Raw genomic sequence first — 21,600 nt, forward strand, 5'->3', positions numbered from 1 at the left:
CTAATAGTGTCCGGCCAATGGATCCGAAGTATTTTGCGTAGACAACTGTGAATAAAGACCTGTATTTTCTGGATGATGGCTTTCGTAGTTCTCCAGGTTTTTGCCCCATACAGTAGGACTGTCTTAACATTTGTATTGAAAATCCTGACTTTGGTATTGGTTGACAGTTGCTTTGAGCTCCAGATGTTCTTCAGTTGCAAATATGCTGCTCTTGCTTTGCCGATCCGCGCCTTCACATCTGCATCAGATCCACCCTGTTCATCAATGATGCTGCCCAAATACGTAAAGGTTTTTACATATTCCAAATCTTCTCCGTCGATTGTGATTGGATTGGTGCATTCTGTGTTCTATCGGAGAATCCTGCTTTTCCCTTTGTGTATATTGAGACATACTGCTGCTGAGGCTGCTGCCACACTGTTCGTCTTCTCCTGCATTTGTTGTTGCGTTTGGGATAGAAGGGCCAGATCATCTGTGAAGTCTAGACCGTCCAACTGCATCCTAGATGTCCATTTTATCCCGTGCTTCCTTCAGACGTTGACATCTTCATGATCCAGTCGATCACCAGGAGAAGGAGTAAGGGTGAGAGTTGTAAGTACATAAGTCATAATAAGAACAATCTACAGTACTTCTATTTTATTATCACTAAATAATCATTTCATCAACTTTTCCATTCGTTTGTCAAAACGGATGAATTCAGATAACAGTGAAATCCAGGATGTGTGTTTTGTTTTTCTTGGAACTTATATATGCTAAACATCAGTTCAGATGGCTGGGACAGATGTTACGTATGCTCAATCACCGACTGCCCCGACGTGCAATGTTTTGTGGTGTAGGAATAGGTTGGAAGAAAGCTAGGGGCGGCCAGACCAAAACATGGCACAAATCCATGAGGTCACAGACAAGTGGACTGAGACATGTTGGTAAGTTTAGACTTTCTGGTTGGGATCCGCGAGGTGATAGCAACCGATGGTTAGAGACCCTGAATGACATGGCTCAAAATCGTTTGTAATGGCACAGGTGCATCCACTCTTTGTGTTCTCCCAAATTCTAATCTTCTGTATTCTTTATGTCCCTTTTTTTCCTTTTCCAGATTTATTTCACTGTATTATACTCCTTGAATAATATCTTCAAGCCCTAATTTTTCCGATTTCTGCCTATGCTCTTACCACCTCTACCACTACGGGATTTGAATTGATGACTGCATCTCTGTGCTAATGTAGTATGGCAATTCTAACTGATGTACGTACTTATGAAGTTCTAAGTTGTTGTTGACTGATTGACTGACAAGGACATAAAAATAAGGATGTGTACGGAAGGCCACAATTTTCTATGAAAACACCAGTTACTGGGGAAAGGAGAACGAATCAATACTAATATGCTGTCCGAGTTGTTCAGGTTCAGTCAAAATCTGGGATGAATCGTGTCAGTGTATATTAATACTAAACATCACAACACTAGTTCCAAGCTTTTATTTGAACCCTAAGTTGTTGCTATAAAATTTTGTGCTCAAACTTAGACCACTTATTTGTATACATGGTACTCCGTCCATACCACCAATATTGTTGATGTTCCGTGTTAATACTGCTACTAAATTGGTCCGATATGTAGTCTGTTCTCGTATTCACATACATGATTTTCCTAAATATGATAATAATTGTGAACTGGTGATGATTGCTCCTATATTTTTCCTCTTTGTTCGTGACTAGTCAGTATTTGTCTAACTGTCTAGCATAGGGTATCAGTTTTTCCCATCCTTGCCGAGTATTGGCTGCTAAAGTCAGTCAGCTACAACGTAGGACCAGGCACATATGTGCATCGGTCCAGGTTGCCATACCGCATCAGCACAACAAGATGAACACCGGATTCATAGCAGTGGTTAGGTCAAAGGTGGTAATATATAAGAGGAAGATTGCATATAGAGATATAGTACAAGAAAAGTCGTCAACACATACTATTCTGTTGTAAAATATAAAATCGCTCCTTATTCAAAACTGTTTAATTGTCTTTAGATGTCACCTTAAAGTCTCACTTGTTTTATCCCACTAACTCAGATGGGATATCACTTTTGGATCGTTCATAAAAAAGGATGACTCAAAGGTACTTGAGCAAAAAACTAAGCCTCAAACAACTCGTTTAGTGTTTTATATGCTTATGATGATAGTGAATATTTTTGGTCCAGACTGAAGATACTAGAGGTATTGTATTCTCTAATATGTATGATTTAGTTGTATGAAGGGTTTTTGAGGAATATTCTGTCTACGAAATCCGGAACTATTTTCATCATTTTGACATTGTGATTTGGCATTGAACTTCATACGTTTATTTCCTTATATTTCACACAGATCACTTCCTTTTGTTCATAAACGTACGTACGATGCCAGATGACGAATATTGTGTATATTTTTATCCCCAACTACCTATTATCCATTTAGTTATGTTCTATGGGTCGTCATTTAGTGAGCACAAACCTAACTCACACTAACTTCATTTAAATTTTCAAGGTTATATAAGGAAATATTATCAACCCTTATGTTTACTGCACCTGTAGAAGATCCAAATCTATCGTTAAAGTGAATGATGTGAAGATGTGTAAACACACTGATCAATCCGCATTGTACCCTGATCTTTTCACAGCTACACCGGACCTGTACCTAGCTCTTTGTTATGACATAAATAAATAGTATCTCACTTATAGACATAAATATAACCAACCATTAATAATTTACTATTATTGTCTTTATTCAATATTATATTTTGGTACAATATAGAATTCTCAGCTCAAAGTATTCCAAAAAGTTTCCGTTTCTTAAGTGTTGCTCGATCTTGACGATAAATATTGATAAATCATCAATTAGATGTTAGCAGTCCAGGAATCGACATATGAATAATGTACATTTTATCCAATATATGATGCCAGCAACCACAATGTCTCAGACTGTGCTCCTTCATAACTTTTACAGAGAAAGGTCATGGACTTTGAACAGACGCACCTGAATATGTTGTGCAATTAATTGATATAGTGGTCTGTTGAGACAAACAAAAGACGGATAATTTGTTGAAATATCTAGACGGCTTGAACAAGCAGACCGTCAGATACTTATTACTGTTCACACCATAAACCGTATGAATCGACATCATTTGTTACTTTTTGTGATTTAACCAAAGCTGAGACTCTTTAAGAAAGTGTGCCTGACTCCAAAAGCTCAGCAAAGCTACTGACAGTTACTCTGCATAGCGGTTCACAGATTAAAAATCAGTCTGCCTGTGACGATTCTAAGAGCAGTCAAAATATTTAAGCTCACCCCAAATACTTACGACTTACTACAATGCAAATATCTATCCAGTGCTCCAGAAAATCCTGATCTCAAAATCATAAGACAAAACTGAAAAAGTGATTGACCATATATTCTTAGGTGTTAATATGTCATTACTAGAGTGTTTTCCCAAATTTATGAAAACTGAAATCACTATTAACAGAACTACCACTTAACGTCGTATAATTAAGCAACGCAGTTTATGGACCGGCAACCAGCACGACTACTTACGACACTAGTAAACTTTTCAGTGGACACCCACAAAGTTACAAGAATCAGGACCTATTCATACAGCTCATAAACACTCCTCATAATGGTGATCTCAGGCATTTCCGCACTTATAACTTAAAGAATATAGTCTACCTAAATACCCGAAACTGGGCTAGAATACCCCGTGGGAATCAAAACATCACAAAGCTGACATGTTTGGACTTTACACTGATGTCTCTGGAGACTACTCAGATCAGATGAGCTTGTAAAACTCTAGGCCCTCTTCTTCGAAACGAACACCCCATTTTTTGTGGCCCTCCTGTACCCAACTGTTGAGAGCGGTATTTCCGCTCTTTTGAAGTCATCCCCTACACAATCCGGTAAGGAGAGTGACAATCATTCTTCATCATAGGCTATCTCTCTTAGTAGTAATGATTTTCTGACTAACCATACGGATGGTCTCCAGAGGAATTCTTCAACGACGTGACCAACCCTGTCACAACTGTTCTTGTGAATCTTTTCTGTAGAGTAAACCAGCTCATACAGTTGGAACTGATTAACTCGTTCAATTATGGTCCGATTTGATCTTTGTATATTTATCTTTACTACCATAATAATAGACCCAATCCCGAAATTGTAGATGTCATGATGTGAATTGTAAGATCCATTGTGAATGTTTTGTGTGTTGAAATCCCTCCATTTATACACCTGAAGTTTATTTCTATCGATTCCTTTACTTGTACATTTTGTTAGTCTTTTTGATGCCATTCGAGTCGGTAATATTTGTATTTTATTATAGTTTTTATTTTTCCTACATCTTCACCAAGTTTCCATGTCCCTTCCTGAACTGCATTTATGTTGTCTTACTTGATACTTGGTCTTGATGGCAGCCATATTGGTTTGTCCCTCCCTTTGATTGTGTTGCTTGTACTGACTGGAATCGTGCATTTTTGATTGTGAATTGAGGCACTCTTCCAGAATTGGAAACACTGTGTTATAAAGCAACCCAAATATTATCGTTTAAACGAGTCTGTGCGTGATCTATCCAGACAGAATAGAATAACATTTATTTGTTGTGATTGTTAATTTTCTCGCATCCTTTATGAACTTCCTTATTCATTGTAATTAAGATTTGATCAATTGAACAATTATTTGTTGAGTAGCTGGGTGGTCATATTTGTTTAAGTAATAATGTACATTCAAATCTGTAATTAATTCCAGAACCATCATTTTGCCCAATCACTTTGTTTTTGTTTCAACCGGACAAGGGCGCGTACCTAACCCACCTAAACAATTATTCTTCAGTCCAAACCTCAGTTTGGAAATAACATGGATAATAATTATTCGATGAGATCTTACGTGGAAGTCACATCACCATCTGAGCCGACTCGTCCTACTGTGTTAGTCAGCAATATGAGGTCTGGCTCTTCTGAAGAACAAATTTGAGCTGGGAAAAGAGTAATACATTTGACACAGTAAGCGAGAGGTTATATGACTGCGATTGCATGACTAATTCATGGTATTTCCATTAGCTGTTTCCGCGTTCAGTATCACTGATCTCTCCGTGTCAAATGTTGAGTAGTAACCTTCATAGCTACATCATGTTCAACTTCGAGGATCGTGTGGTTGGAATCAATGCTATACAACCTTATGCGTAAAAGATGTGGACTGCGAAAGCTGTTATGAATAAATATTTAGTTAAGAACAGTAGATAGTAGTGATAAAAATTTGTGTTTATCAGCCGCCACAGACGCTGGTTAATTTATGTAGGATTTCAAACGAAGCCGATAATATTTGCCATTTACAACCTGGATAATTGGCTTGAAAGTGTGATTTGTCAGTACTTTAAATGGAAGGAACATGCAAAAAATTACTTCACAACATTTTACAGGACAGTATTGCTATTCATTTAGTCTTTTCTCTACCCTATATCTCAACATATATTCAGCTCTCTTTTAACCTCAATTTATGTTCTTTGGTCTTCGTCGTTTCAGCTTTTGTTAATTGTTACCTATTTCTACTATCATATGTTGCTGGGCTGTTGAAAACACAGTCACATTTGACTAAACACAAGGTCACTGTGCTGTACAGTGTATAGCTGTTAATCATTTACTGTCAGTTTGCGATGGTTGCCGGAATTCGTGCGGATAGGCACCTGATAACATCTTGTCGGGAATATTTCTATTGATTTACAGGAGTCGAACGCTTGTTTAACAAATATTCCTTTTGTTGTTTAGCACGTTAGACTGTACTAAAGAAACCCGTAACAGTAAAGGCTGTACCGTTTAAAGTATTTTGTACACATGATTATTTCTTCTTCAATTGTAGTCGCTCAGATAAGGTGAAGAACCGAGTTTTGATACAACTTAATACGAGTCGCTCAAAAACTCTTCGTTAGCTATCAAGGATGTTTGGTCTAATAGAATACAATTTGTTTCGATACGTATATGTTTACATCGAAAACTAGTATTTCTGAAATCACAGGTACACTTACCCTCCCATAAGAATAAAGGCCTTAGTTTCGACTTAAAGGACCTGTATCACATGCTGTCCTCCAAGTAGTTGAACAGGAACTCAAACGACCCGAAAAGCTGGTAGTTATTGAAACAATGAGCTCAGAATGGAATGGACCGATGGTGGAAGTGAGCAAGACTGAAGACCTAGAAGCTCATCAGAATCCCCTACACTTACATGAAGATCTGTAGGATTTAATCTGTCTTAGAGATATTTTGCTAGAACTTTAAACGCGATACTGGCGATCGCAGAGTCTATGTGAATGCTATAGTCAGAACAATGACGAGTGAAAAGGTTTCCACGTCATAAATACACACAAGGAACTATTCTGATATAATCGGCAACATTTCGGAGTCAAGATGGCCACATACATATTTCAGAAAATAAAGGATACCATGCTACAGGATGTCTCAATTGCTACAGCTTATCTGAATGACATTGTACTCACAGGAGTACATAGGATGAGCTTAGAAAAGAAGCTCGATCTGATGCCGTCGCCAATAGCCGAATGTGGACTCGTGCTCCGCGCAGAAAAATGTAACCTTTGCGTAAACATTGTACGCTACGTCATGTTTATAAACGGCGAATATGTCAGGAGACCAGATCCAGAGAATGCCCAAGTAGTGAAATCAATGCCCAGACAGACGGATGCACCCACACTATGATCCATATCAGAATTAGTTAGCCACTATGAAGAAAGCCCTCCCAACACTCACCGCTCTCGCAGAAGAATAGTAAATATAATTGGACTACCGATTATAAAGCTGATTTCGAACAAATCAAGAAACAACTAGTTTCGGATCTGCCGCTTACTCATTACGATTTATCCTTGAATGTTATAATCACATTGGGCGTTTCGAACTACGGCATTAGAACAATCACCTCTCACATCATTCCACATCCATCTGAGTGAGTCATGCCATATGCAGCTCCACTGTTAGCAACAGCAGAACGCAACTGCGGTCAGATCATGAATGGAGCATTGTCAATTGTCTTCTGTGTAAAGAAGTTTCACAATTTTACATTTGGACGTCCGTTCACGCTATCAACTGACCACGAAATATTATTGACCGTATTTGGCTCGAATAAAGGGGTTACAGCATATACAGCAAACAGACTTCAACGATAGAGGACTACACTGTTGGGTTGTAGCTTCTAGATCAAGTACCAGTCCACTACTGATTCTGGATGAGGTTACTCCTCGGTTAGACTGATTGGTCCACAAATAAAACGCGAAGAAGATACCGTGATGTCAGCAGACAAAACGGAATCAAGATTTCAACAGATGTTGGAGGAAGCAGTTTATTGTCTACCAGTTACTTCCAATTCTACCAAAGAAGGTACGGAAGATGACGGCATATTAAGAAACGTTAGGGGTTGTCTTCTCAATAAATAACCAAAACTTCGTCTTCAAGGAGAACGGCCGCGATATTTTTACCGGTGAGACTCAACGATAATTGTTGATTCATGTATTACGCTCAGTGACATAATCGTTGTTCCGAAACCATTACGCCAAAAGGTTCTGAAGCAATTCCACAACGGTCATCCCGGTACCAATAAGACGAAATCGTCGGCTCAAAACAATGCTTACTGTCCTACAATGAATGAAGCTATCGAAACTAGACGCCGCAGTTGTTTCTTATGCCTACAAGTAGCTAAACATTAAAAAAATGCGGACCACCACAACAGACAAAGCCAGACAGTTTATGGGAGAGGCTGCATACAGATTCCGTCAGCCCAGTGCAAGGCAAAATGTTTTTGGTTATAATGGACGCACTCACGAAACGGCCACAAGTCTATGCTATGGCAAATCACACAGTCATTGAAGCAGTCAGCAAGTTATCTGAACTGTTCAAATGTTTTGGATTTCCGGAGATCCTAGTGAAAGATGAAGGCTCACAATTCAATGCAGAATCATTCAAGCGGTGCTGAGAGGGGGAGACGAGGAGACAGGTCAGGTGGTTATAGAATTCTTAAGGTCATTTAAAACTTCCTCCAATCCTTATGTCCCAGATGGAAAACATTCTGCCGAAACAATGTTCGGAATAATTGTTCCAACTATATTCGACGCCATGTTGTCACCTGAAACAATGGATGTGCCCAGACAAAATCAGAATATCCGATGTTTCAACGTGGACAGCCAGTGAAACAGTCAGCAAGTTATCTGAACTGTTTAGTTGTTTCAAAATTTCTGTGACTTTGGTGAGCAACGATGGCCCATCATTGAACAACGTTGAATAGAGCAACGTTACATATTGACATGAAAATGAGATGAGTAACATATCAACCAACAGAAGTCGTTTCAGAGGACACAGCCAAACATACTACGCTCGATGAAATCAAAAATTCACATCGAACCAACTGTATATTAAAATGTTTGCAAATTTGATCGATAACATAATTTGTCCACTAACAGAATTTAGCGAGATTTTGTCGAAAGGAGAAAAAAATTCACAGAATAACGCGAAAATAGATATTGTTTTAACGACCTGAGGATTCAAATGTTTGTTTTCTACATTTCTTCAAAGTATCTGTTAATAGATGACATTCCACTTGATTCCAACTTCTTCACATTATAGCTTGTCTCTGAAAAATATAATATCATATGATGAAAAACAAAACAGGAAACAAAGTAAACGTGAGGGAATACTTGCATAGCATACTGAAATAAACACTCCGACTGTCATCACAAAACAAACCCTAACTAATGACGTCTTTCTGTCTGTGTTATGTTATTTGGTCAGTTCTAAGATAAAAGGTGAAGGGTGAATGGATAATGACGATGTCATAACCTCAATATTATTGATATCTATTCCCGTCACCATCATTGTTGTTGAAAATTTTCAGGAGACCAAACGGTATCTCAGATACAACGACAAATCGATTACTTAGGTAACCACACATCTCTTTAGAATTACAAATTTAATATTGCCCAGACCGTGTTTCTCTCCTCCTGACACAAGTGTTCACTATATACATTGGGTGAAAGATTATGTACACTGTGGCTGCTCATTAGGATTTGAAAGATTTCGTCACTTCGTTATACGAATCACAGCACGATTCAGGCTAGCAAGATTATTTAAATTAGTTTAATCGAGCATGTAAATGAGATTTATTTATTTTATGTTTATTTAGGGTTACGTCAAAAAATTATTTGGCTGATTTTTTGGTAAAAAAACACCGGTGTTTTTTCCGCTAACACCATAACATTATTCTCCAGAACAAATTCACGGTATAAACCATATGAAGAATTCCGAATTTAAAATAGAGGACACTTCATTTTAAAACAGGCACGGCAATCCATGCACAAAACAAATAATTCAACATTGAAAGTCTTATTAGTGGTTAAGCAAAATTATAACATAATCAAATAGTATAATCGTGACACATGTGAAATTAACACAAAGAAACTCACAATTTACTTCCATACGTAAAGAAACATAAACAAAGCCAGAGAAATTCCAACTAAACTGACAAATCCTAAAGACGCGATCAGTAAATATTTGCGTTTCTTCGATTTCACCGAAGAAACCTGATGTGATTCATCATTGGTAACTGACAGACTGCAAATATCCACGTGAAAATCAGCGGAAATGTTCGAAGGCTCATGGTGTGGAATACTCTGCAAATAAAAAAATATATATTGAACATGAAGTAACAAAACAAGTGTCTACCACTGATGAATATGTAGTAACTCACATTTATCACGAGAACACGACTGGTTTAATAAAAACAATTATTATTATAACCAACTGTACCAGTGTTTGTTTTAACGTGCTTTTGTTTGACCGTGCTAATGACAGCTATTTTGTGCTTCCATTCTTATACTTACACTTTGATTGTAACTTCGCGCGAATTCGGTTACCTTCTGTAACCAAGGTTGTATCCTGGCACGATCTCGGTATCCTTTCGATGCCACGAGATCGCCAGCTAATAAACCTCGACCTGGTCCATTAATTGCCTTCTGATATTTGGCTTCTCGGAGATTTTATGGGTTTCTTTGGTTACGTTCGATCCTCGCCTTCTGATTTATCTGGCACGTGTTTCTTGGTAGCGGTGTTCACAGTTAATCTCAACTCGACGCCACGCTACAAATACTTCATTCATTCTAGATTACTGTCAGCATTTATAAAGAAATCAATGTGCAACAGACTATAACGAATTTCACACATTCACAATGTGATTGCCAAATATTCATGCAGAACATCTGCCACAAATCTGACACTAAATATCATGTGAACACACACAAACTCAATGAGCTGACATGTCCTAGATAGAACGGAAAAAGATGTCTGAAGAGATTGTGTGTACACTTACGTGTCCATATGTGTGCGTATGTGTTTACGGTCTGTTATAACGTTCGAATGTATTCACATACAATGAAGCAAAATACTACAATGTGTTTAATCATTCAACTCGCGTTATATGCCTATACATTGTTCAGTGTTTCCGTCAATAGTATTATACTCATGTTAGTTTAGACAAGTGTAATGAATACGAAGCTTCCACTTGATCGCTTCAAAGAGAATGCGTATTGATATAGTGAGATAAAGAGCAGGAGTTACGTTGTTGACTTATTGTGATTTTAGTTGAAAATTACTTCCTATTATAATTCAGTATAGCAATCACTCAGTGTAATATATGTTGTATTGTCCGTGCGGCATTTTATTCACCATAACACTCATTTGTGTAAGTTTGATGTTCATTCGGGATATGATATTCATAACGCGAACTATACTCAGCTTGACATGCAACGTGAGATTTTGTTACAATTTGATATATCTGACGTTTCCCTTATGAATAATGAGATGATTGTATAAATCAACATCTAAATGGAGGCATTTTCTTCGGGCTGGAGTTATCGTCCTTTGGAAAGATTAAATATTCACTTGCATCAGTCTATAGAACTGTAATATAACGTCGATGAAATTTTGAAACTTCTCGTTTTCAGTCATAAGTAACAGACGACTCAGAGATAAGATATAAATACGCTTATTGGTGGCAATAAACCGTCGAGTAAAACATTGATAAAAAGTCAAGTACGAAAACTTGCAATGTGGAATATAAGAATATTGAAAAGTGTGTGTTAAATATAATGAGTACTTACATCATTGTCTACCACAATGTCCGAAACAGTTTCATCCCTTTGATTGAGAATTATAATATTCGAATGATGAGGCTGAGAAATATTCTACAAAATGAAACAGTATATTCAATATGGCTGTTTAAGTTTTAGAAGCTTCTAGTTTAATACATAAAACGCTGATGTGATAAGAACTTCCTCAAACACTTCGGGTCACAGCTGGCCAATCTAGAGGAATAATCTTGGTCAATACTACGAAAAACCAAAACGGCAATTTATAAGGCTTTACTGATTTTCGAAACACTCTTCGCTATCTCACTAGTCTCAGAGTTCACCCCTCGAAATTGTAACTTCAACACTTTCGTATCATTCTGAATGTTGCAAGAGTTCAAAAAAATTATTTGTACGTGTACGTGTAAGTGTCCGTGTACGTGTGTGTGCATAATTGGTTACGGTCTGTTATCAATTTTGAATGTATGCACATACAATGAAGTGAAATAATACAATGTATTTAGTCATTTAATTTGTGTTATATGCCTACACTAATGAGTAGCATTTAAATGTTCTGTTGAGTACGAAAACTAGCAATATGGAACATAAGAAAATTGAAAAGTGTGTGTTAAACATAATGAGTACTTACATCATTATCTACCACAATGTCCGTTTGATTGAGAATTATAATGTTCGAATGATGGTGCTGACAAATTTTCTACAAAATAAAACAGTATATTCAATATATTCAAGTAACCCCTTGCTTTTCTTAATATGCCGTCATCTTCCATACCTTCTTTGGTAGAATTGAAAGTAGCTGGTAAATTATTGACATGCTATTACGTAATAATTCGTACGAGTTTACCTCACTCGGCAAACGAAACGAGGTTCAAGAAACAGTGACACGATAGGTTAATCTAATTCATTATCCACGGCCCTGCTAACCAGAAAGAGTATTCGAAGTCCGTAAAGAGAAGTATATTCCGCAAAAACAGAAGTTCGAGAGATAACAGCACAAAGATATCCTTGGGAAGCATTACTAGTATACTGAAAGACACAACAGACCAATAGCGTTTAGGATTATCCCAAGTTGGAAATACAACATGGAGGCGAAAAGATAGCTTTAGACACGAAAACGAAAAAATTCAAAATTTTGAAATAAAATTACAAAATTAAGGTATTTATCAAGTGATTTCTGGGGATCTAACATCCCCAAAACCTCCTCTCTTTATTAACGTACGTTCCTGGGGTCCATTTTCATTTTTACCGTTTTCATCGTCTTCGGGGTGACCGCCTTCTGGGTCGTAGATCGAATTGCCCATGTGCTTCTTCCTGTGTTGGAACTGCGGGTAGACTAAAGGTAGCTAATAGGATATCAAATAGGAGAATTCCTTCTGTTGATGGGCGAACTGGGGCTAACCGCTTGAGACATGGTTCCGATATCGAGTCAGCCTGTCTCCTCCTACCTCTACCTCGTACATGATATGGCCTAATTTTCCGGCCGCATATGCTTCAGTTCTGGAACCATGATTTGATCTGTAGTCCCGAGCAAAGACTGGACATGCAGCCTCGTACGTTGGCGGCTTCTGAGACTTTGGTAGTGGTGGCGACGGTGTGGTTTTCAGAAGCATCAGACTGTGAACCGTCCTCAATTGTCTTCCCATGAGCATCTCTGTCGGGGACTTCTACCCTTCCCTTTCTACTTGATTAGAGCTCTTTGAAATGTATCCACAAATCGTTCTGCTTGGTCGTTCGATTGTGGGTGTCAGGGTGGAGAGCGGAAATGCTTGATGGATAGCCGTTGGCAGAAATTTTGGAACTGCTTTGGGGTGAACTGAGAGCCATACAATTATATCCGATAACCCGTTGCAAGCGAACATCTTCGCCAATGGTTGTATCGTTATGGTAGTCGTCGGTGACAAAATGGGGACACTTTCTGGCCATTTCGAAAAGGATTCAGCCACGACTGGATGGGTAGTTACATTGATCAGACCAGCAAAATCGACAAGTATCCCGGACCAGGGATATTCAGGCTGTGGCCATGGGACCGGCGGCACTTTCGCATTACATTTAACAGCTTGCTGACACTGCGTGCATTCGCCTACTAAATCCACGATGTGTTGGTCCATGAGGGGCCAATAAACATAGCTTCCGGCGATGGATTTCATTAGTTTTATACCAGAATGACCAGTGTGGAACTGCTTTAGCACCTTTGATCTTAGGGACTCTGGCACCACCACTCTATCTCCAAACATCAAGCATTCATTCACGACGCATAATGAGTCCCAGCGGTGGTAAAGCTGCTTCAAGTCACCATCGAGTCCAGTTGACAGCCAGCCATTGGTGACGTATTTCATCGTTCTCTTAATGGTGAAGTTGTTCCTGGAGGCGGATCGTACTTTAGCTGCCGAGACTAGTAAAGCACGAACAGCAGTTGTCAGGTAATATTGCGCGTGGTCTTCTGTCATCAGGGAAGCAATAAATGCATCGCCGTCGGCTGTATGGTGTTCGCTGATAAGTCGTGACAGGGCATCTGCTTGACCAAACTGTCGGGTGCGCCGGTACTGAAAGTCAAAATCAAGACCCAAAAGTATCAAAGCCCATCTCTGGAGATGGTCTGCAGAGTGGGCTGGAACACCAGATTTCCAACCGAAAATTGTAAAAAGAGGCTTGTGATCAGAGAGAAGAGTAAATCTCCAACCGTACAAGAATTTGTGAAAACGGCTTGCTGCAAACAAAAGGGCGAGAGTCTGCATGCAAAATAGCTTTCTCTGTTGCGTCCGGGAACTGGTTTGAAATGACAGCACTGAGTCCAAAAGCTGCAGCGTAGGCAGCTACATAGATTGGCATGGACAGATCGTAGTGCATCAATAGTGGTTCTCAGTTAATGATTGTTTTCAGCCTGCAAAATGCAGCTTCGCACTCTTTAATCCAATTCCAACTAGTATTCTTATTCAGAAGATAAATAAATGGGATGTATATGTCACGCATCGACGGAGCAAAAGCATAATAGTAGCTGATCAATCTGAGAAATGATCAGAGGAGGACAGCATATGGTACTTGTTTTTTAAGTGAAAACATTGGCTTCAATTCCTATCGATCGGCAAGATTAGCTTTGAATTTTGTGCATTCCCCATCTCCTCACAAAGTGCCATATTCTGTCGTTTTAATGAAGCCTCCACTAAGTTCTCTTCCATTCTCCTTGTACTGAGTTTGTTGCGCATGAACTTTATGGTACGGTCTGTTAACTTCAGCTTATTTGTTTATTCAAGTCCCAATAAATCGAGCGATGGACGTCCAGTAAAATACCACTCCCATCACCGTTATTCCCCTTACCGCGACATCACAATGTATCTCACCATCAATGCTTAACATCCCACTGAATGCACGTTGAGCTGATTGTTTAATTGGATATATTCGCGGTCTCTCAATCTTCTTCTACGTTCTTCTGCTTATAAATATCATATCGGAAGCTGTGTTTAACTGCAGGACAACCTCATACCCATTAATCGTGAGGGAAACATATTTTCTACAGTTATGGGAGCCGGTTTTGTTACGAGCTATCGTTACTTTGGCTGTTGGCCGCTTGAATCGTTTAAAATATACTTTAGGTCGACGGTGTTTTCGGGTTTCCCAATGACTTTGTTTGCGCCCTTTTCTGGGACATGTAGGACGAAGATGATTTTTAAACGGACTAAACCTTTTAGGATGCTAACCGCTACACAACCGGAGTAGAGAAGGTGGCTTGCTAGTGTCGTTACGATAATTTTGTGTTCCAGAACATTGTTAATCTTTTCTTTCGACCGTCTTGACGTGAAGAAACCGGCTACCGTTCTCTACCATCGAGGTTTCATTTTTCAAATTTACCAATATTTTGCATTCTGTGGTTACTTCCTGTGGAGAAATTCCGCGACAATGTTCGAATTCGCTTAAGATTTTTAATCGAATGTCAGCATTCTCGGATGAACACAGGCGAAAGACAGATACTAGGCACGTAGACTGCTCTTCTGTCATGGAAAGCAACTTGACCATCGCACACAATCGGTTCATGATTTCTGCCTGTTTCATCCAGTAATCTCCTGGTTTTTTAGTTACTTTCAAGCATTGGTAACGGATATTAAATGGAGATGATTGTCCTCCAAAGATTTGAGACAGAGTTTTGATTTTTTCATCGAAACTAAGGTCCCGTGGGTTCTTTCGATGAATAAGGTTGCTGTAGCGTTCATGTTCTATCATCCCAAGTCTTCTCACGAGTATTCTGATTTTCGAAGCATCGTTCAGTCTGCAGAGTCCGTTGTGGGACAGATCTTAATACTTTTTGAATCATGAGTAAAACGTGACCATTTCTACACCATCGAAATTAAATACATGAATGACATTAATTACTGAATCGGTATGTGTCTGTTGTAGTTCAGTAGAAGCGATATTTACTGAGACATGCACATTTTCTGCAAAATGGCTTCCATAATTCTTATTTGAGATTTATCAAATTGCATATCTTAACGCTTCATACAAACTTCTAGTAAAACCACAGAAAAGTTTGTTATACTTTCTACTTTACAGCTCACAAAACATAAATGAACGCTTAACACTGGCAGCAATCAAATGTTCTGTTGAGTACGATTACAAGAAAAGTAGAACATAAGAATATTGAAAAGTGTGTTAAATATAATGAGAACTTGCATTATTTTCACTAACGTAGTAACCGAAACAGTTTCTTCCATTTGATTGAAATTTATAGTGCTGGATTCATGATTATGACCAATGTTCTACAATATGAAACAGTACATTTAATATGAAGTAACGATACAAGTGTCTACCACTGGTGAATACTTCATTCATTCTACATTACTGTCAGCATTTATAAACAAATCAAAGTGCAACAGACCATAACGAATTTCACACATTCACAATGTGATTGCCAAATATTCATGCAGAACATCTGCCACAAATCTGACACTAAATATCATGTGAACACACACAAACTCAACGAGCTGACAAGTCCTAGATAGAACGGAACACGGATTCCACTGTTCACCAATATCTAAACAAAACCGAAGACGAGTAACTGAATTGAACATCCATTCACAGTGAATATATGCCAACAGAGATTGATTGATCGATGGATTTATTGATTGGACTATTGAATACTGATAAATCTTTCAATTTAACACCTGGTTCGGTTTCCTGAGCTCCTCTTGTAACACATATGCTAAATCCACACAGCAACTTGAGCACGAGAGAATAGGTGTGAAATATGGAAGGAACGCTTTATTCCAGGGTTAGTTTATGTACATCAGATCTAGGGTATTTTTAGCATTTTAGATCGCCTTGGAGGTCTGGAAACTTGTGGGACCGTTCTACACATAACAGCGGGGTAGGTAATATTCCAATCAGAAATGTGACACGTGACCGTTTAAGTTTCAGATAATCCTGAGAGATTGCGTCCAGTGGATAAGTGAAGTTGTCGATACGTTAGACTACTTCACCTCTCATCCTTTGTTCAGTTGTTGACTCAGGCCAGTCCTGGATTAACAACCTGCGTTTCGAGTAGGAGAAACACTTCCCACACATCCTTGCATTGCTGCTCAGGGCTGCCAAAAGGTTGCATTTTATTAGCATCTTCACCCAACAGGACTATGTCATTTGCGTATTCGATAAGTTGACCTCCTGGTAGGATAACGATGTCCGATAATTCAGTCGACGAGAGCGTTATTTCCATCAGTAGGTCTATGATGAAGTTAAAAAAAATGAAGAAAGTGGATAGCCTTGACGGACACCACTTGAGGTTGCAAAATCAGATAAGAGTTCACCATAAGCTCTGACTCGACTGGTAGTGTTGGAGTAAAGAGCTTTCACAAGGTTTCTGTACTTCTGAGGTACACACTTTAATGACGGACACTGCTACAGAACTTTTCTTTCAACAGAGCCAAATGCTGCTTTTGATTCAAAAAAGATCACCATTGTCGGACGCCGACAAGCATGCCCATATTCTAGAACCTAACGAATGGTGGATATGTGGTCGATGCAGCCACGATCAGGTCTGGAGCAGCCTGGTTTTCTCGTGTTTGCAGTTCACGAGTCTTTGTTAGGCTCCCGATAGTTATCGAGGCTGGTATTTTAGATGCTATATTAGTCAAAATAATCCTTCAGTGGTTATCACAGAGGGATTTTGACCCCTTCTTATATGTTGGGACAATCAGTAGCTGCAACCAGTTAGATGGCATTACGTCCAGTTCGCGGTATTCAGCAAAAATCGCTAAAATTGGACCACCGTGCTTAAAGACCTTTGGAGTCAATCCATATTGACCAGTTGCTCTTTGTCGTTCCAGATTAGCTATAGCCTTTCGAACTTCAGAGAATCAGAGGACTTATTTCAATGTTTCATTCATGGTGTTTTGGAATGGTGGGTAGTTGTAGAGTCGCTGAACGCCAGCTGAACTGCTCTCTAAAGTGTTCCGCCCATCGTTCCAAACGTCTGAGCTGAGAGCGGACAAGAGTGTGGCCTTTCTCCGAGATCATCTCAATTACACTTGACCTATTAATTCCAGTTCTTTAATATGCTGATAAGCTGTCTGATGTTACCTACAACCGCTGTCTTTTCCGCCTCCTTTGCTTTCGTTGCCCTTCACTGCTCACGGTCGTCCCTTAGAATTCTGGTTAACCTAGGTCTGATTTGATTTTGCTCTTCATCGTGTTCAGAGCCTGATAGGATGAGTTTATGAAAATCTATCAGTACAATAGACTTAGAAGAAATCCATTGGTTTCTTGTACCCCTTTGGTTTAAATCATTGATAGATGTCGCTGCTATTTCTACAGTTGTTCGTATACCTCTCCAAGCAACATGTTGTTCAGCCTCGTTTTCAGAACTACCTAAGTGTGACCTCAGTTGTTCCTGGAGTCTACTTTTGCCTTTCTTGTCACTGAGTTCAGTTCTAATAGGTCTTCTTGGTGTGGCTCTCTTGCGTCCAGCGAGGCTCAAGCAGATGCGTGCCGGTATTATAGCATGATCGGAGTCCGAACAGGTATTCCAGAATGAGCGACAGTCTTTAGTTGAGCCTCTCCAACGATGATTGATGGCAATATGGTCTATTTGAGTCCATCGTTGGTCTGGTGCAGGGGTCCTCATGTTAGACGATGTGTCTCCCTATGCTTAAAATTAGTGTTTGCTAAAAATAGACGATTGTCTGAGCACAGATGCAACAGGCGGTCACCGTTGTGTGTTCACTGAGCCGGAATACTGAAATACCCACCAAAATGTCTTTCTGTTTGGTTTAAGCTACCCACTGGGGCATTAAAGGCACCTGCTACGAGCACTATGTCTATGTGCTTAGCTTTGTAAAGAAGTTCAGAAAACGTCCTGTAAAAGTCACCTTCACTTCATCCGGGCTGCAGTCAGTGGGAGCATAGGCAGAAACGACAAAAAGGCAACGACGTGTGCCCCTATCCTTCCGAGATCTTACGGAACCGTTCAGCCGAACAGCACGTAGACGACTGTTAACGGGGTCCATTCTGATAGTGCTTGTTCTGTCCTCGTGCTTAGTGCCACGCCTATACCTACCAGTGCACGAGAACTAGCCATCAGGTCGCCTGATACACGGAGGGTTTATCTCATTTGCTCTCCGATTTAGCGAGGTGAGGTCAAGTCACACTAGGATCCTGTGTGCAAGTTCTGGAGACACAGCATACATCAATGGTACGAGATTCCAGGGTTTTAGCCAAGGATGCCTGCTGGCCGATTTGACACAAAGTGCATACGTTGAAGGCTCCAATGTGTAGTTTGAAGCAAGGTTTCGTTAGACCTGGAACAGTGTTTTGAGCACTAGAATCGTTGGTCACGGTGACACTTGAGGATTAAGTCAAAAGAGCAAGTTTACACTTGATAGTCTACGTAGGAGGAATAATAGGAATTGAAGAGGAAGACTGATTATGAATACAGTGACCGTGGTCTTAGAGGCGATTGTAGTGACCTGAATACGTGACCACAGTGCTCAGAGGACAACCGCTTGAAGCCAATCACATACGACCATTATTGTGCAGTTTTCGTGTCGTATCCCTACTTGTTGGGACCTTACTTCCGGAGAACGAAATCCTTCTTACAGCTCTTCGACCAACCTGTCTGGCTTGATAGGACATAAGAAACGATCGTTCATGCCAGAAAAGCTCAATTGGTTCCTTACGAAGAGCACGTACGGCCACCGCGTCAAAATGGCACCAATGTTCGAAATGCATATTTTAAATCACAACTGAAGTCCGGTTGGTGCTTTGGATAAATAAAGAAACTGTAGAATTAAAGTTCCATCATCGAAAACTTGCAATGTGGAATATAAGAATATTGAAAAGTGTGTTAAATATAATGAGTACTTACATCATTATCTTCAACGATAACCGAAACAGTTTCTTCCATTTGATTGAGAGTTGTAATGTTCGAATGATGAGGCTGAGAAATATTCTACAATATGAAACAGTACATTTAATATGAAGTAACGATACAAGTGTCTACCACTGGTGAATACTTCATTCATTCTACATTACTGTCAGCATTTATAAACAAATCAAAGTGCAACAGACTATAACGAATTTCACACATTCACAATGTGATTGCCAAATATTCATGCCGAACATCTGCCACAAATCTGACACTAAATATCATGTGAACACACACAAACTCAACGAGCTGACAAGTCCTAGATAGAACGGAACACGGATTCCACTGTTCACCAATATCTAAACAAAACCGAAGACGAGTAACTGAATTGAACATCCATTCACAGTGAATATATTCCAACAGATTTTGGTTAAACTTTTTGTATCGTCAATGGTCTCTCTGTTGTTTTTGCAGTAGAATCTTCGTTCATGCATTCGCCTTGTTCAACGCCCTCATCTCTTTTTGAATTTGTGGAAATGTCTAATCTACGTCGCTTAATTCCCAGGCACGTTTTTCAAAACATTGCCTAAACTCTTTTCGACGACAGTCGGTTTCCAACGACTTTTTCCCTGGTATTACATGATCGCCACTTTATTGTCCACGTTAGAACGTCGGATATTCTGATTTTGTCTGGGCACATCCATTGTTTCAGGTGACAACATGGCGTCGAACATAATAATAATAATAATTTATTCTCAAATAACAATTTGTTACATGAGGCATGCCAGTTTACAGGCAAGATCAAATTGATAGTTGGAACACTTCTTCCGAACATTGTTTCGGCAGAATGTTTTCCATCTGGGACATAAGGATTGGAGGAAGTTTTAAATGACCTTAAGAATTCTATAACCACCTGACCTGTCTCCTCGTCTCCCCCTCTCAGCACCGCTTGAATGATTCTGCATTGAATTGTGAGCCTTCATCTTTCACTAGGATCTCCGGAAATCCAAAACATTTGAACAGTTCAGATAACTTGCTGACTGCTTCAATGACTGTGTGATTTGCCATAGCATAGACTTGTGGCCGTTTCGTGAGTGCGTCCATTATAACCAAAAACATTTTGCCTTGCACTGGGCTGACGGAATCTGTATGCAGCCTCTCCCATAAACTGTCTGGCTTTGTCTGTTGTGGTGGTCTGCATTTTTTAATGTTTAGCTACTTGTAGGCATAAGAAACAACTGCGGCGTCTAGTTTCGATAGCTTCATTCATTGTAGGACAGTAAGCATTGTTTTGAGCCGACGATTTCGTCTTATTGGTACCGGGATGACCGTTGTGGAATTGCTTCAGAACCTTTTGGCGTAATGGTTTCGGAACAACGATTATGTCACTGAGCGTAATACATGAATCAACAATTATCGTTGAGTCTCACCGGTAAAAATATCGCGGCCGTTCTCCTTGAAGACGAAGTTTCGGTTATTTATTGAGAAGACAACCCCTAACGTTTCTTAATATGCCGTCATCTTCCGTACCTTCTTTGGTAGAATTGGAAGTAACTGGTAGACAATAAACTGCTTCCTCCAACATCTGTTGAAATCTTGATTCCGTTTTGTCTGCTGACATCACGGTATCTTCTTCGCGTTTTATTTGTGGACCAATCAGTCTAACCGAGGAGTAACCTCATCCAGAATCAGTAGTGGACTGGTACTTGATCTAGAAGCTACAACCCAACAGTGTAGTCCTCTATCGTTGAAGTCTGTTTGCTGTATATGCTGTAACCCCTTTATTCGAGCCAAATACGGTCAATAATATTTCGTGGTCAGTTGATAGCGTGAACGGACGTCCAAATGTAAAATTGTGAAACTTCTTTACACAGAAGACAATTGACAATGCTCCATTCATGATCTGACCGCAGTTGCGTTCTGCTGTTGCTAACAGTGGAGCTGCATATGGCATGACTCACTCAGATGGATGTGGGATGATGTGAGAGGTGATTGTTCTAATGCCGTAGTTCGAAACGCCCAATGTGATTATAACATTCAAGGATAAATCGTAATGAGTAAGCGGTAGATCCGAAACTAGTTGTTTCTTGATTTGTTCGAAATCAGCTTTATAGTCGGTA

At 39.5% G+C, this 21,600-nt stretch overlaps 2 protein-coding genes across 2 annotated transcripts; both read right to left on the minus strand.

Moving 5' to 3' along the window:
* Nucleotides 1-754: 754 nt before the first annotated feature.
* Nucleotides 755-7,091, minus strand: MS3_00001032 (uncharacterized protein). Its single transcript, XM_051208564.1, has one exon. The coding sequence runs from the start codon at nucleotides 4,290-4,292 to the stop codon at nucleotides 3,921-3,923; it is 372 nt and encodes a 123-aa protein (XP_051070109.1). The 5' UTR covers nucleotides 4,293-7,091; the 3' UTR covers nucleotides 755-3,920.
* A 323-nt stretch (nucleotides 7,092-7,414) lies between these two features.
* On the minus strand, nucleotides 7,415-19,722 carry MS3_00001033 (uncharacterized protein). The gene is made up of 5 exons (XM_051208565.1): nucleotides 19,481-19,722; nucleotides 11,762-11,830; nucleotides 11,146-11,229; nucleotides 9,454-9,660; nucleotides 7,415-8,624 (listed from the first exon to the last, which is right to left on the minus strand). Exons 1-4 carry the CDS (start codon nucleotides 19,517-19,519, stop codon nucleotides 9,457-9,459), a joined length of 396 nt encoding a protein of 131 aa, XP_051070110.1. The 5' UTR covers nucleotides 19,520-19,722; the 3' UTR covers nucleotides 7,415-8,624; nucleotides 9,454-9,456.
* Between the last annotated feature and the right edge of the window lie 1,878 nt (nucleotides 19,723-21,600).

The sequence above is a fragment of the Schistosoma haematobium genome, chromosome ZW (assembly GCF_000699445.3).
Source record: "Schistosoma haematobium chromosome ZW, whole genome shotgun sequence".
In the NCBI taxonomy this organism is placed as follows: domain Eukaryota; kingdom Metazoa; phylum Platyhelminthes; class Trematoda; order Strigeidida; family Schistosomatidae; genus Schistosoma; species Schistosoma haematobium.

Coding starts and splice junctions, on each gene's coding strand:
- MS3_00001032 (XM_051208564.1), bottom strand. CDS start 4,292: ATGGCATCAAAAAGACTAACAAAATGTACAAGTAAAGGAATCGATAGA.
- MS3_00001033 (XM_051208565.1), bottom strand. CDS start 19,519: ATGGAAGAAACTGTTTCGGTTATCGTTGAAGATAATGAT. Junction 11,831..19,480: donor TTATCGTTGAAGATAATGAT/GTAAGTACTCAT, acceptor TTTATTTTGTAG/AAAATTTGTCAGCACCATCA. Junction 9,661..11,145: donor ACATTGTGGTAGACAATGAT/GTAAGTACTCAT, acceptor TTTTATTTGCAG/AGTATTCCACACCATGAGCC.